This window comes from Toxorhynchites rutilus, chromosome 2, assembly GCF_029784135.1.
Source record: "Toxorhynchites rutilus septentrionalis strain SRP chromosome 2, ASM2978413v1, whole genome shotgun sequence".
NCBI classification, from domain to species: domain Eukaryota; kingdom Metazoa; phylum Arthropoda; class Insecta; order Diptera; family Culicidae; genus Toxorhynchites; species Toxorhynchites rutilus.
In genome coordinates this window covers 87,284,531-87,300,415 of record NC_073745.1, presented here as the reverse complement: position 1 = coordinate 87,300,415, position 15,885 = coordinate 87,284,531, and the positions used below count along the sequence as shown (strand labels likewise).

Genomic DNA, 15,885 nt, shown 5'->3' with positions numbered 1-15,885 from the left:
TATCTGTTGATTTTGGATATGTTTCAAGAATTACATCGTTAAACTCTTTGATAATGATTTGGTGGCCCGGAAAAGGGCCGTTTTGTTTGTTCATTCCACCAGTGTTTAGTGTGATGACAGAAGGATGGTAAACAGTCGTTGAATGGTGCGTATCGTATAAAAGATCCCGAAGTAGAACGAGATTTGATGAAAAGATAATTACCAATACCGAACACAATTATCAATTTCTCTCATCAGTTAAAACATATTACTAATATAGAGAACACATATTTCGGTAGGAACAAAAGTTCCACCTACTTTCATGTATTTGCAATGCCGATTTCCCCCAGGCAGCTTGGTTTTGATGTCTCTGTTAGGGAACACATTTCGGTAGGAACAAAAGTTCCCTTTACTTTCAAGTAGTTACAATGCCGATTTCTCCCAGGCAGCTTGGTTTTGATGTCTCCGTTAGGGAACACATTTCGGTGGGAACAAAAGCTTCCCCCACTTTTATGTATTTGCAATGCCGATTTACCCCAGGAAGCTCGGTTTTGATGTCTCTGTTAGGGACCCGCCGCACGTGTCGTCAACTTCGACCAATCAATGGGTATTTCCGTTAGGATAGGGGTTGAGATTTTTCAATTGTTCGATAGTTAGTTTCAGGATATATATTATTTTCTTCAATATAAAAAATTGTTATGGAGTCCCAAAATCGATTGACGCAAAAATTTCATCAATACATCATGAAATGACTGAGCAATAAGCGTTTGAAATTGGACAAATTTTACGATGTGCTCGATTTTCGATTTTCGATTTGTACCCCAATATCTTCCCGAAAGACGTAATCCTACGTCAAAATACAAAATAGCAATATTACATACGCGAGTATACGTGTTATGATTTTGCACGCGAGTACAGGAGGGTTAAACGCGCACACTTCTGAACGGAGTAGCACTGTTTTCGCCATCACGGTTAGAGTTCGACCGATAGAGCTGTCAAATTTATTTCTGCTGACTCATGGGTTACTACGATTGATGCTGCATTGGGAGTTTCATCAATGCGTGTGAAGGTAAACCAATGAAAAATCGGCAATTTTTGTTCATTTTTTGACGTAGGACTACGTCTTTCATTTCTATACTGGGGTGTAAGTTCAAAGTTTCGAAAACGAAAGCGTTACGCTGGAGATCGAGATTTTGAGCGTTAATAGCTCCAAAATAATTGAACGAAATGGTATGATATACACTTCATTCGAAAGATAAAATGTCTACGTGTTCTATACTAGTACTTTTTGATTCAAAAACTTGTTTCAATAGTCTTAAAATTGCTTTCAAAACAGGCTATTGAAACCACACCAATCGGTATAAAAGCTAGAGTCGCTCGGAAATCCACTCAGTTATGATTGCGCAACGATTGAGGTTCCATCGCTGGATTGAATGTATGTTTCCCTAACACAGACTTGAAAACCATGGAACCAGGGGAAACTAGCATTGCAAATTAGATGCAAGCAGCGGGAACTTTTGTACTCGTTTGCGTTTTTGCAAATCGGAATGTTTCCCTAACACAGACTTCAAAACCATGGAGCCTGGGGAAACTGGCATTGCAAATCAGATGCAATTAACGAGTACGTTTGTACTCATTTGCGCTTTTGCAAATCGGAATGTTTCCCTAACACAGACTTCAAAACCATAGAGCCTGGGGAAACTGGCATTGCAAAATTGATGCAAGTTGTGGGTACTTTTTACTCGTTTGCGTTTCTGTAAATCGGAATATACCCCTAACACGGATTTCAAAAACATGGAGCGTGTGAAATTGGCATTGCAAATGAGGTGCAAGCTGCAAGTACTTTTGTACTCGCTTGCATTTTTGCAAACCGGAATGTGTTTCCCAACACAGAATCCGAAACCAATAAGTTGGGAAAATCGGCATTGCAGATCTTGGCAGTACTTTTATACTCCCATGCATTTTTACACTCCGGAATTCGTTTTGCTTACACGGTCTACAAAAGCGGGTACTACTTCTACACATACCGTGTGATGATTAGGCAAAATGTTGATACCTATTTGCTGCGATAACCACTACCATAATACATGAATTGACTTAAACAGGGATTTGTTTGCAATTGAATTCGTAAATTGTTTCATTCATTCACCAGTTTTATCAATAATTTAATCAATACATACAAAAGATAGCTCTGCGCAGCAGCGATATCGTACCCAATGAGGAACATCCGAGGTGCGATTACTGTTAAGTCCTACGTCAACTTTGCGGTTATATACTAGGTATAACCCATCCATAGTTTTTAATGCAAACGTTACGACCGCTACTATAAATTGAACAGTGATTCTGGGCTCCAAATATTTCAAGCTTTAATAAAATAATACGAGTTTCATTTCTAAATGATAGGCGTATATTTTATGTTGGCATATTTGAATTTCATTTTAATGAAATTCTTCTGTATTCAAAATCAGAAGTAATCGAATATATACAGCGCGGACTCAATTATATACAGTATCCTGTATATAATCGCGTCAAAAACAGTTTTTCTAATTTGTTTTTTTTGCATGTATTTTTGGTTTTTTGAAAATAAAACAGGAATTAAATTTTTTATTCATCCCCTTAAAATCAGAAAACACCTTTCTCACATGAAAAAAATTAATTTATCCAGATTCCTCAGGAGGTGATAGACGATTATATTTGATGAAAAAATCCTCCTACGCGTATGTTCCAATTTCAACAATGACAGAGTTATTGAACTTTTTTTATTTCAAAATCTGTTACTTTAAACTGGCTCTACATTGAAAAGTACGCCACAGAAAAAGATTCTAATGCTTTCATTTGAAACAACTGGAACAACTAAATTAGTGGATTTTAATAACATTTTGGAAGTGAAAAACTTAAAAATTAATAATTTTGAATGCGTAATTATTAATTTTATTCTAAAAATTTATATTAAACTGAATTGTTTCTATCAATTAAATTGAAGCTTCTTAACCGCTCTACAATTTGTTCTTTGACATCCAACTTCTATCTTTCTTAATTTGGCTGCAATATCCGTATGAACAATTCCTGGTGAAAATTAGAGCAAAATCTTCAAAACTCACGATTTTTACCCCATTGTACATGTAATAGCCACTTAAACTTCACTTTAACGTTGAAAGGTTACATTTCTTTTTGAAATATGTCATTTTTGAAATATAAAAATTTATTTATATTTCCAAACTGTATATAATCGAGTCCAAAATTGTATATAATCGAATCACATATAATCTAGTCTGTATATAATCGAGTCCGATCTGTATTGGACATTATTAACTTTCGCCATTATTTCATCCGTGTAGAACTTCTGCGGTTTATCTGCGAAAAACTTTTTCAAACTTATTCATATGTTTCTGAATTCACATCAAATGATGATAATTATATATTTTAACGTTATTATTTCGATTGACTATTTTCACTGTGTACTTGATTGTATACAGATTGTATTGCACACAGATGACTCACTCCAAGGTCTCCCTCCGGAGTGCCCAAATGATACCATCGCGGCTGAAAATACATGTAGCAAACCCACCGATAAGCGTGAACAAAGATTCTCCCGTAATACGAAGTCATCGAAACGCGGGCAGTGTTATGTTTCTGATGGCACGGCACGCATACGAAAATACGGATGCTTCTGGCAGTAATTTGATAGATATCATCAAGGTGTGCAAAAGCGGGCTGCAGTTGGTTTTAACGCATTTCTACGGGTAACTCGAACTTGAAGAATCATCAATGGAGCTAACCGCGAAGCGTAAAAAATACGACTACACACTCCTACACATACGCAGATCAAACTGCGAGAGAAGGGTGAGGCATCCATAAAGGTGGTCACAGTGCAGCAACGGAGCAATACAATACGTTTATCCAATAAAGTCAGCAATCAACTCCGACTCTGCTGCTAAATTTATTTGACCGGAGAGCAGCCTCTCAAAGCTAGCGTTCGCGGTTTATCTCGCGGGAGAAAAATAAGATCTGAAGCATGAGTATTATCTCTCTGTTTACAGGCATTCATACTCGCACAAAAAAAAAACGCTTATATCTTGGACTGATACAAATGCCGGTATATGACTGTCGTTCCGCGTAGTATCTCATCAGTATTCGAGCGAATCGGGTCGATTTAGTGCGCCGGCCGGAAGATAGTGCTCTACACTCTAGCTACGATCGAAAAAGTGACTCAGAGGCAAACGGAGCCGAAATTGGTTCCCGGAAACAGTTTCGCGAATCATTTTGTGACGAAATTTAGTGATTGTTTTTGTTATTGTTTGTGGAGTGTGATTAGGAAAGGGGTTTAACTTTCAAAAACGTGCAATGCATCAAGCTTTTGAAAATGCCGGTACCAGCAAGGGTCTGGAGGTGTGGAGAATTGAGGTGAGTGGCGGAAAAACTTTTAATAACGAGCGCTACTGGTGCATATAAATCTTGACTGCGTGTGTTTTAAGTGTTTGCATCGAGTGATAGGTTGAAAGATGGTGCAAACTGAGAAGCTACGCCAACGAGCTGTCGAAAATCGAAGGTTACCGCGGACGTTTTAGCTGGGTTTTTCCGATGTTGATATATTTTTCTATCGCCCACCCTGGGGGGAACAAACGCGCCATTCTGGCGACATGCATTTTTTGTGTGTCTTCGTTCATAATCCGCTGCGCATAACATTATTAGCAAAATTGATTTCAGTTCAGAATCGTTTGGAAGTATATTGCAGTACATAACTCCCGTGGGATCGCATGAATTCTTATCGCAAAACACTTCACTGGTTGAGAATGTTATGGTACTTATGGATGCACATTAATGATTGCGAATTCTTGAGTTACATATTCTTGAGTGTGTTTGACTTACACTCATTCTGGGCGTTGATAGTAAAACTACTATATTTTCACCGTGCTATTGGACTGCTCACACGTGTTGTATGGCACGAGGCACTGCTGCATCAGAAATGTAAAATCAAGAATTCCCCAGTGGAAATACTGGTAAAGCCACAAAAGTCGTACTCACGATACTTTCGACCCATGAATCAGCAGGGCAGTTGATCTTTACGTCCTCCTAGTAGAGAATCAGGGATTTCACATCAGAAAAGATCATGGATGAACATAGTGTGAATTGGGTAAAAAATATTGATTCGAATTCCATGAAGGTCAGTCAGAAAAAACGCCCTCAACAAATTTTCAGAAATTATTGAACACGTAAAAAACCGGACATACGACAAATCCAGATCCGACAAACTTCAAATTGCCGAATTGAAAGCTGAGGTAATGAATTTACGATTATCATTTGGTATGATAATCATATTTATATCAGACTTCAATGACTTTGTTGATAAGTCCACCAGTCTGGTACCATTACGGAGTCGAGGTTGATTGATACCCCGTAACTCCAATTGCGATTACCTGCAAATTGTGTGGCGATAATGGAGATCATTTCAACGAATTTGAAAATTCTGTTGGGATAGTCGATATGATATCGCCTTGGCTCGTGACAGAAAGTGCCGTTTTGCATGTACGCAGTTGCTCGTCAATTTCATTTTTTGTTTTGTCAAAAAGCAAAAATAAATCATCACACCAAATATGTGTTGTGAGCCAAAGAAATGTTTTCAGCCAAAAATAGTGGCTGTCTGAAAATAAAACGAGCATCAAGTATCAAATGATTTGTATTGTTTACATTCATCTTGAAACTAACCTATTATCTGTCATTGTACAGTACATGTAGTACATGAGCAAAACATTTGCAATTACAATAGAATACGATCATTCACTCCTAAACCCCGTTCATTCTCGTTATATAAGAGCAATTCCAAATGAAATCGTCCTAAAAATTCAGATTTTTAAAACATGTACAGGGGAACTTCGATATAACGTACTCTCGTTATAACGTACTCTCGTTATAACGTACCCTCGATATAACGTACATTTTACCTCGATATAACGTACACTTTGTCAGGGTCCAAAGGAATAATTTTTTGAATATTTTTTTTCTGAAAGAACAATGAATTATCTCTATTTTGATACTGAAACATGTTTTGTACTTTTAACCAATCCCGAAATACAACTGTTTTGTGATTCCGGATTCTAAATGAATAAAACTTTAATCAACAGTACGAAGGGAAACATCATGAGAAAGGTTGGCTTCGTCTTCTTGAAGTAATACAAGCTACGTTTCTGAGTTCCTTATTATGCTTCGATATAACGTACAATTCGATACAACGTACAATGTTGAAAGTAAAATGCACGTTATATCGAAGTTACCCTGTATTTTTGATTCGAATGAAAGTTTGTATTCCGTTTGGGTTGGAGGTAATATGAGTTTTTCACAGCAATTGGTGTACTTTTTGAAAAGGGCGTATCGATTATAGTAAGATTATAGTAATAGTGTCTTGAAAAGAGTTATAGAGCACTGATGGTAAAATGTGAAAAAATATACACAGAGAAAAAAAAACTCTATTTTTATATTTACAAAAAAAAATTTAATTGCAATATCTAAAATATTTACTTTCTATTTTTTAAATGTTTTTCATATAAAACAAAAGTCATGTAAAAAAATTGAAAAATAAGTCCAAGATGGAAAAACTATTTTTGAAAAAAAATGTGGAACATCGAATTTTTATAAATTCTTAAAACTTCGAATTATTGTATGTTAACAATCATTTTACCCACAATTTATGAATCCTGATGTGATTTAAAAAAAAGAAGGTTTTTATCAATCTCCTTCTAACTCTTGAGATATTAGAAAACAACATTTCTAATTCATTGTCTTTTTTAATTTAGTAATTTTTATAATTTATATATGTAATTTTTCCTTTTTTAATTTTTTTTTCATTTAAAATAAAAGTCATGTAGTATGTTTAAAAAATGAGTCCAAGATGGAAAAACTATTTTATGAATATTCGATACTTCAACTTTTTGTATGTTAACAATTATTTTTAGCCACAAATTATGAATCCTGATATGATTTAAAACAAAAAAGCTTTTTATCAATCTCCTTCTAAATGCAGACATTCTCGAGATATTTAAAAAAATATTTCTAATTTATTGTCTTTTTCATAGTACATAAGCCTTTTTAATATGATTGTCATGTTGTACCGTCATGTTCATGAAATTTTATGAATTTGCTTATAATTTTCAACAACTTTTCCAAATACATCATTATGGTAAGAATATATGCTTAGGAGTTACGTTGAAAAACATTTGAAGACATGTGGGTTAAAACTCCTAAACATGACATGGGTACGACTCATAGTTTTTGAGATATAAATTATCCAAGACTTCTGTTACTAGATACGCCCTTTTCAAAAGTTACACTAGGGTCAAAAATTCCTCCAACCCAAACGGAATACAAATTTTCATTCGAATCAAAAATACAGTGGAACCCCGATTATTCGCGACAGTGAGTTCCATAGTAAATCTATAGTCCTTCCCGGAAATTGTCAGTGAGGGATATGCTAATGTTATTTTGTTTTGGTAATGGCTTTCACATTATCTGACCACTGGTGTACGCAACCTTATAGATGGATAGTTTAACACTAAACCTACCGATGTTTCATGTATACCTTTTCCTACCACAGCGGGTCAAGTGACCCTCTAGTGACCCTAAGTGAACAATAACTCGATTTATATACTTTTGTTGAGGAACGTGGCATATCATCTTTCTCCTGTATATTTCGACATTTTGGGCTAACAATTATTAGCAAAATAATAAAATTACAATTATTGACACGCAAAATAGCACTGTAGCTTGGAATGGTTACTGTTAGCTCGCTTGGATAGTCAGCAATACAATTAATTCTGATCATCCACTATTCAATATGTGTAATGCAATGGTTTTGTATCACAACCACACATACAAATCTTTCTGATATAATATAAATGTTTGCAAGGCTCAAATGACCCGTTGTGGTAGTTAGGGCAGATTACATATACAGGGTAACTTCGATATAACGTACATTTTACTTTCAAAATCGTACGTTGTATAGAATTGTACGTTATATCGAAGCATAATAAAGAACTCATAAACGTAGCTTATATTACTTTATTGTATTGCTGTTTGAGTAAGGTTAATGAATAAATTCAACTAGAAGACGAAGCCAACCTTTCTCATGATGTTTCCCTTCCTACTGTTGATCAATTAGTTGATCATTTAGAATCCGGAATCACAAAACAGTTATACTTCGGGATTGATTAGAAGTACAAATCAAGCTTTAGTATCAAAATACAGATAATTTATTGTTGTTTTAGAAAAACTATATTCAAAAAATTATTCCTTTGGACTTTGAAAATGTGTACGTTATATCGAGGTAAAATGAGCGTTGTATCGAGTGACGTTATATCGAAGGTACGTTATAACGAGGGTACGTTATATCGAAGTTTACCTGTATATTTCTCGAAAAAAATAACAAGAGAGGAGTAAACACTGAAAAATACAATCGATGTATGTTTTAGGAAAAGTAGTGTAGGAAAATGATGTTGTGACAATGTAATTTGCAAGGAAATTTTGAATAAAAGTTTAAAATGGGTTATTTGACCCCTCGTAGTAGGTTTAGTGTTAATGGTGTATATATTGATAGAACATAGTTTTCATGCTGAAATATCTTTTTTTCTTGTTTGAACTTCATTTTGAGTCCTTTATTGCGTTATTCGCGATTTTCGTTATTCGCGGTGAGCTTGCCAGACTATTCCGCGGAAAACGGGGTTCTACTGTACTAATGTTTTGTCATTTGTCGATTTCATTTGGAATTGCTCTGTAATGCCAATGGTACCAAAAAATATCAAATAAAAATGTTATAAGTTGGCTTGTAAATTTGTAATAGAACTTTAACCTCTTGTTTTTTTTCAATTAATAATTAATAACTTCAAATTTTCAACAACTTCTTCTATGATATTTGCGATATTTTTACCTCTTCCCCCAAAATGCTTGTCGTTTATTGATGAGTCTTTATGTTGTAGCTTCTTCTTCTTCTTCTTCTTCTTCTTCTTCTTCTTCTTCTTCTTCTCGGCCACCAGAACAGCTTCATGGTTTAAAATACCGTAACAGCAATATTGATTAAATGATAATTATATATTTGAATTTAAGTTTTTTATTGTTCAAGGTAGTAAAATAATTCAAGGTTATTCGCATAGCTTGAATCTTAATTCTTCTTTTCTGTTACAAAGTTTCATCTATACTTATGCTTCTGTACCAATTTCGCTTTCTCAATTCGTGAATTTGCAGCATTTTTTTTTTGCTTTTTTCAGTTCTTCAAGTTTTTCTCTCTGCTCCATCCGTTTTCCTGGGTCCCCAACTAAGCTAATTTTTGTTTTTTTTTTATCATGCGGTTTAAACTCAGTTTTCCTTTGCCTGTCCTCATGCTTTTGGCGCTTTGTCCTTTCAATCATATTCTACTTCTCAATAGAGCATATCCCAGAACTCGCTTGTGGTCACTGCAGGAATAACGTGAGGCTTACTGCTCACTTACCGTGAGTTGATGAGTTGCCAGAATACACGGCAACATATGGAGGGTTCAACGTTTCTGCTGTTCGAAGTTCATCCAGTTGCACATTGTCTATTTACTAATTAATCAGCTCCCCCCATATCTGCTAGTCTGTAGTCTGTAGTTGAAAAACATGTGTATTATTTATGCAAGATTTCAAAACATTTAGGTGCGTTACATTAATTTACCCTTTGCATTCATAATAAGCCTGAAAACTCACATTGTTATATCACCAATTTCAACTGTTCGAAGTATCGTAGGGGAAAAAATCGATTCAAATTTCGGACATTTTATTCTGTAATTTTTTGATGAAAAATTGCATTATACTTGACTATATTTTATAGTCAACTGCGAAACACTTGCCAAGCAATAACAGTTAACACGTTAAGCGTCGATTTTTTCTTGCTCCGCTTTCCATTCTGCGCGCATCAAGAGCGTTTGCACAATATCAGTATCGGTCCCAGTTCCCAAAGAAACTTATTGTATTAATAGAAAACAGTCACCAATACGACTAGAAAGCAGTCAAATTTTGTAAAACATCCGAAAACAAACCGTATATATTTTTATTTTATTATTTTATAACTGTCAGTCCCAGTCAGTCAGCACTTTCCTACCAAAAAGCTCAACGTCGGCCCCTAGGAACCGACGCTGGGCTTAACGTGTTAACTGATAACAATCATGAGAACTGATGAAACACGAGATAAATTTAAATATTCATGAACGGTTAAATTCTACATGCTCGGATTAAACGAACATCAAACACAAACGATAATGAATAGTGCTGTTGTTCTCCTACTATGTTATAATTCAAATGTAATTTTCATATAAAATGATAGTGAAACCAAGGGGTTACTCTAAAGAATCAATTGTGATATTAATTTTATAGTTATATCATCAGGACATGAAGCATTTCAAGATATTATCACAAATTGTCCAAAATACGATTCAGAACGGCACTTTTTCGTCTGTCGTAAGAGCGCTTTTCGTCTGTGAGGTCAAAACATTGTCATACAATTCCACAAACGAACGAAAACTCTCAGCTGCAGCTTGCAAAAATGTAGTATAGGAATGTTATTTTTGCATTGTGGAAAAACAAAAGTGCACATCATTAAATTAAGAATTCATGAATATTGATTTTGGTAGATAAATTAATTGTTGTTGAGATGTCAATGCCATACCATAAGCGAATGATGGCATCGGTTATACACCGAATAATTGTAAAACCAACGTTCAAAGCGAACGAATGAGTTGGTTTACAGTTTGTAACAGAGTAAATTTAACTCGAATTACATAACGAAATTTTTGTTCGAGATTTATAAGATTCCTTCCCCGCCCAGTACAATTCAATTTCGGTTTATGAAATTCATACTGGAAGGAGAGTTCATTTTATTTTGTATGATAGCAAACTACCCTGTCCTCCTAGCAAACACACAAAAAAAAGAAACTGCTATGTGTATAAAAATTTGTTTCTTCATGTAATGAATGCATAATATCGACCTGCAAACATGAAAGATAAGATAATACGAAACGTATCACCGGGGCATTCAAACCCGTATATTTGGTGCTAAATTGTCACACTAATCATTGGTCTTCACACCCTTTACGATTTCAATGCTTGCCTGAGCCGAAACACATGAGTCACCTTGGGATCTAAACAATCGCTGGGAAACCCCATACCTTGCGTTAATTCTTCAGAAAATCTTCCGGTCAAGATCGAGCTCCTCGCTTTATATAATAAACCCCTACGTCACATTTTGCTACGATCTAATTGGAAGTGATAAATAAAACCACTCTAGCGTCTCGCACCGCTACGTGTTTCCCAAGTGCGAGCTTTGCTAACCTATCTGCGACTTGATACACTAATTACATACACCCGTTGTGAGCTCGCGACACAGAAACAAGCAGCGGGGAGCAACCTTGAACTAACAAAACCACGCAATATCGCACCGGTGTGACTAATATTTGCAACCGTTTTTCTTGAATCCACAGAATTTTGAACCTGTTGCTGTTCCAAAAAATTCATACGGAAAGTTTTACACCGGTGATTCCTACATCGTCTTGAATGTGAGTATGATTATAGCCAATCATTTTGTGAGGACCCATAACTCATGGCACAATTTTCAGACCAAGCAAACCAAAAATGGCTCCCTCTCGTGGGACATCCACTTCTGGCTCGGGCAGGAAACCAGCGCGGACGAGGCCGGTGCGGCGGCCATCCTCAGCGTCCAACTGGACGATCGGCACAACGGAGCGCCGGTTCAGCACCGCGAGGTTCAGGACCACGAATCGAATCTATTCCTCAGCTACTTCCCAGGGGGAGTCCGCTATGCGGCGGGTGGCGTCAAGAGTGGTTTCAACGAGGTCGAAATCAATGCCGCTGGTGAGAAGCGACTGTTCCAAGTGAAGGGTTCGAAAAACGTCCGCGTCCGGCAGGTTCCGCTGGCGATCGCTTCCATGAGCAAGGGCGATTGTTTCATTCTGGATGCCGGTTATGACATTTACGTGTACGTGGGGCCAAGTGCAAAGCGGGTGGAGAAAATTAAGGCAATTAGCGCGGCTTCGCAAATCCGCGATCAAGATCATGCTGGTCGAGCGAATATGCACATATTCGGTAAGGTTGCAGTTGCGCTATCGAGGCGTTATCACCCAACATGAACTTTGTTTGTTTATTTCAGATGAATTCGCCAGTCCATCAGAGCAACAACAATTTTTTGACGTCTTGGGCGAGGGATCTCCGGATGAAGTTCCGGAAGAATCGGAAAATGACGAATCATTCGAGGAAAACGATTCTAGGACTGTGACGCTGTACAAGGTATCCGACGCCGATGGCAGTCTTACCGTTACACCGGTCGGCGAACGTCCGCTCAAACAAAACATGCTGGAATCGAATGTAAATCTTTTACTTGAATTCAATCAATTTTCTTCAAAACTTGTAAACTATTAAAATTTCTAGCAGGACTGCTTCATTCTCGACACGGGAGCTTCCGGTATCTTTGTGTGGGTCGGAAAGGGTGCGACTTCACAGGAGCGAGCACAATCAATGATTAAAGCACAAGAGTTCATCAACAGCAAAGGTTACCCCGTGCACACCCGCGTCCATCGGGTAGTTGAAAATGGGGAAACTACCGATTTCAAACAGTATTTCGCAAGTTGGCAGGACCATGGAACTATTCATAGTCACTTGATCAAAGCGGCTATGGATAACGACAGCTCCGAGGATGGAGAGGAGCGAGAATTTGACCCGGAGATCTTACATATGTTCAAGAAAAATGGTGGACGCGCCCTTGGATTTATGCCGGATAATGGTCAGGGTGAGGCGGAGATTTGGCGCATTAAGAACTTCGACCTAGATCCGATCGAACCTCATACCTACGGTATGTTCTTCGGAGGAGATTCCTACGTCATCAAGTACGAATACAACAACAAACGGGGAGGACACGGATACATAATTTATTTCTGGCAGGGTAAGCAATCAACGATAGACGAAAAGGCCTCCGCCGCAATGCACGCAGTTCGCCTCGATAACGAACTGAACGGAAAGGCTGTCCAGGTGCGTGTAACCCAAGGCCACGAGCCACGACACTTCCTGAAGATCTTCAAGGGTCAACTCATCAACTTCAGCGGTGGGCAAGCTTCCGGTTTCAGAAACATCCGTGATCACGATACGTACGATGTCGATGGAACGCGTTTGTTCCGCGTGCGCGGAACTTGCTCGGATGATACCCGAGCCGATCAACTTCCGGAAACGGCCAGTTCGCTAGCTTCGGATGATGTGTTCATTCTCGAGACGCCATCTACAACCTATGTCTGGAACGGTGTGGGAGCTTCCGATATGGAGAAAGAAATGGCAGCGAATATTGTGGGCATTATCGCGCCCGATCAGACTCCCGAAGTGATCGAAGAAGGCTCCGAACCGGACGAGTTTTGGTCCGCTCTCGGGGGTAAAGGGGATTACGACCGGGAGATTGACCCTAACGGGGCACCTTTCTTGAACCCGCGGCTTTTCCACTGCAGAATTCTGTTCAACAAGCGACTGCGTGTGGAGGAAGTTCCCCATTTCGAGCAAGATGTATGTTGTGTTTTTTATTATAATGCAATTGTGTTTGAAATAATCCGATTTTTAGGATCTTAACGTTGACGATGTAATGGTACTGGATGGCGGAGATGAAATCTATGTGTGGATCGGCAACGGAGCGACAGAGGAGGAACGCACCAAGTCGATCGACATGGCCAAACAGTACATCCGGACGGATCCATCGGACAGGAACGAGGATACCGTTCCGATTGTTGTTCTGAAGCAGGGTGACGAGCCTCGTAGCTTCAAACGGCTGTTCCCTGTCTGGGAGGATGCCCATTGGGAGGTTGGTCATTAGCTATGCTGGTGTTTTGAGCTAATCGTAGTGTAGTGTGCTGTTAATCACCATTTGGAGCTAGCTTTTGTGGTGTCCTAAAGGACAAAGAGTGCTTGCATGGGTAAAATTAAGACTTGATGCACTGTTTGCAAAGCTAGACGTATTCAAACCATAGGTTTAGAAAGGGGTTATTTTTTACTGGTTGACTTTTTATCTAACACTGGTGTGATAATTAATATTCTTTTCACAGTTGCAACCATCGTACGAGAGCATCAGGCAGCACATTCTGGACCAAAATCATCCACTTGAATAACTGAGAAAAGCCTTTTGAATCTCTTGTCGACGTATTTATTGTACTATATATGTGTTTAAATAAAGGAAGATATATTTCTTCGTCAATTTTGTACATTGTAGCGATAATGAAAGAACCGTCTTTAAATTCACCAAAGTTTGATTATCGACAATTACAGTCAACGCTACATCATTTTGGCATTCAAGCTGAATCGGTTGAAGTTGACTTTCATATGTTTAGTAAGATAGAACCCTCTCGCAATTTATGATAAGCAGTACGAACGAGCTTAGATGGCTTCTGTCTACCCCCCGATATAATGGTTTGCTGCATCTCCATATTACAATCCAAAATAAACAAGATAAGAGATAGGAGAAAAGTAAAAGCTGAACAAAATAGGGAATCATAGAGAAGGAAGAAAAATAGGGAAAGTTTAATAGAATAAAAAAAATAGAATAGAGGAGTTGGAAGGAAAACGACCATTGTAACGGTTAATGTTCAGTTAGATCTACCTGTAGATAATATAAATGTGAATGAATTGTAAATTTATGAGTTGTGATTTTAAATGCACTGTAGTGCATATCCAAGTTTATGTAGTGTTGTTTGGTGGTTGCTCGCCCAAAATTTTTAAACCCAAGAGGAAAACCCCGACAGCCTCACATCGAAGATACGCAGGATAGGGTCCAGGATAGGCAAAGAACTAGCTCCCAAACAGAGCTTTTAAGCAAGAAAATTTGGCCTACAGGGGTCTGGATATCAGTACGCTGAAAAACTGTTTGTTTTGACCCTGACACAGCAGTGTCAACCCGATTGTCTAGCGAGTTGCGGCACATGAAGCTCGGAGCTTCAACAGCTGAATCACTGATTCAAGCACTCCGAACATCCTTTTTCGAATGCCAGCAAAAAATCAGCCACCAACACGTTGACAAGAGCCGCATCCGGGAAAACGCACCACCCTTGTCGGTAAAGAATCAACACAGTATTAGACTTTCTTGTGTAGAGTATTGTACAATGGAATTTGGTCTGACCCAATCCGAGTCGCAGCTATTGTGAGACAAGAATGTTTACTCTTACCGCTCCTAGTCATCGAAGAGATTCTTATAGGCAGCCATGAACCATAATCGTAGGCTTTGGGAACATTTGGAACCTCTTAGGATGGAGCACCTCAATGATTTTGCTCTTTCATCAACACGGTCTGACAAACTCGACGACTTAGCCTCTAAGGCTGGTCTTAAAATATTAAGGACCGGTGTCCTTAGAGACGAAGGCGAGCCATCGGTAGGGCTTGTTAGATTCTTGGCACACCAATGATTTAACTATCAAGTGTAGAAAACACGGGTTATTTCGTGATCAATCCGTAACAGACGGAACGCGAAACACGAGAGAACTGAGCGATCCGCAACAGATGAGACGCGAAACACAAGGAAACTCGTAAGTGGTCCTCAATGTGTTAACATCCCTGTTCTAAACGTTTAAACGATCAAACCTTCCAACTTTATTGTAGCTGGCAAAGTCCGCGAATCAAAAAGGTGTGAACTTCGTTTGCGTATTTAAGGAAGACAATGAGATGAGATCAAATCAACTACCACACTAGAAACTGAACTTCGATGAACACCTGAATGACGTACAGGCAGAGGACCAAAATGACGATGGAAGCGATTACGTTGGTGCTGATGATGATGAAGATGTACCACCCCCAACGATAGGTGAAGTAAGGAATGTTATTAAACAGTTGAAGAACAACAAATCAAATGGCAAAGATGGCATCGGCGCGG

At 38.1% G+C, this 15,885-nt stretch overlaps 1 protein-coding gene across 2 annotated transcripts; it reads left to right on the top strand.

Annotated features, from left to right (window-relative positions):
• Positions 1-4,077: 4,077 nt before the first annotated feature.
• On the top strand, positions 4,078-14,220 carry LOC129767693 (gelsolin-like). Of its 2 annotated transcripts, none has more exons than XM_055768843.1 (7): positions 4,078-4,383; positions 11,459-11,533; positions 11,594-12,080; positions 12,145-12,359; positions 12,426-13,538; positions 13,594-13,830; positions 14,072-14,220. In XM_055768843.1, exons 1-7 carry the CDS (start codon positions 4,324-4,326, stop codon positions 14,132-14,134), a joined length of 2,250 nt encoding a protein of 749 aa, XP_055624818.1. In that variant the 5' UTR covers positions 4,078-4,323; the 3' UTR covers positions 14,135-14,220. The 2 variants fall into 2 exon arrangements, with proteins under 2 accessions (XP_055624818.1, XP_055624817.1); XM_055768842.1 differs by having other exon boundaries at positions 12,423-13,538.
• The last annotated feature ends 1,665 nt before the right edge of the window (positions 14,221-15,885 follow it).

Bases quoted from the DNA above. Each gene is read 5' to 3' on its own strand.
- LOC129767693 (XM_055768842.1), top strand. From the start codon at position 4,324: ATGCATCAAGCTTTTGAAAATGCCGGTACCAGCAAGGGTCTGGAGGTG. The intron at 12,081-12,144 runs GTAAGGTTGCAG...TGTTTATTTCAG, and splicing joins AGCGAATATGCACATATTCG to ATGAATTCGCCAGTCCATCA. The intron at 13,831-14,071 runs GTTGGTCATTAG...TTCTTTTCACAG, and splicing joins GGGAGGATGCCCATTGGGAG to TTGCAACCATCGTACGAGAG.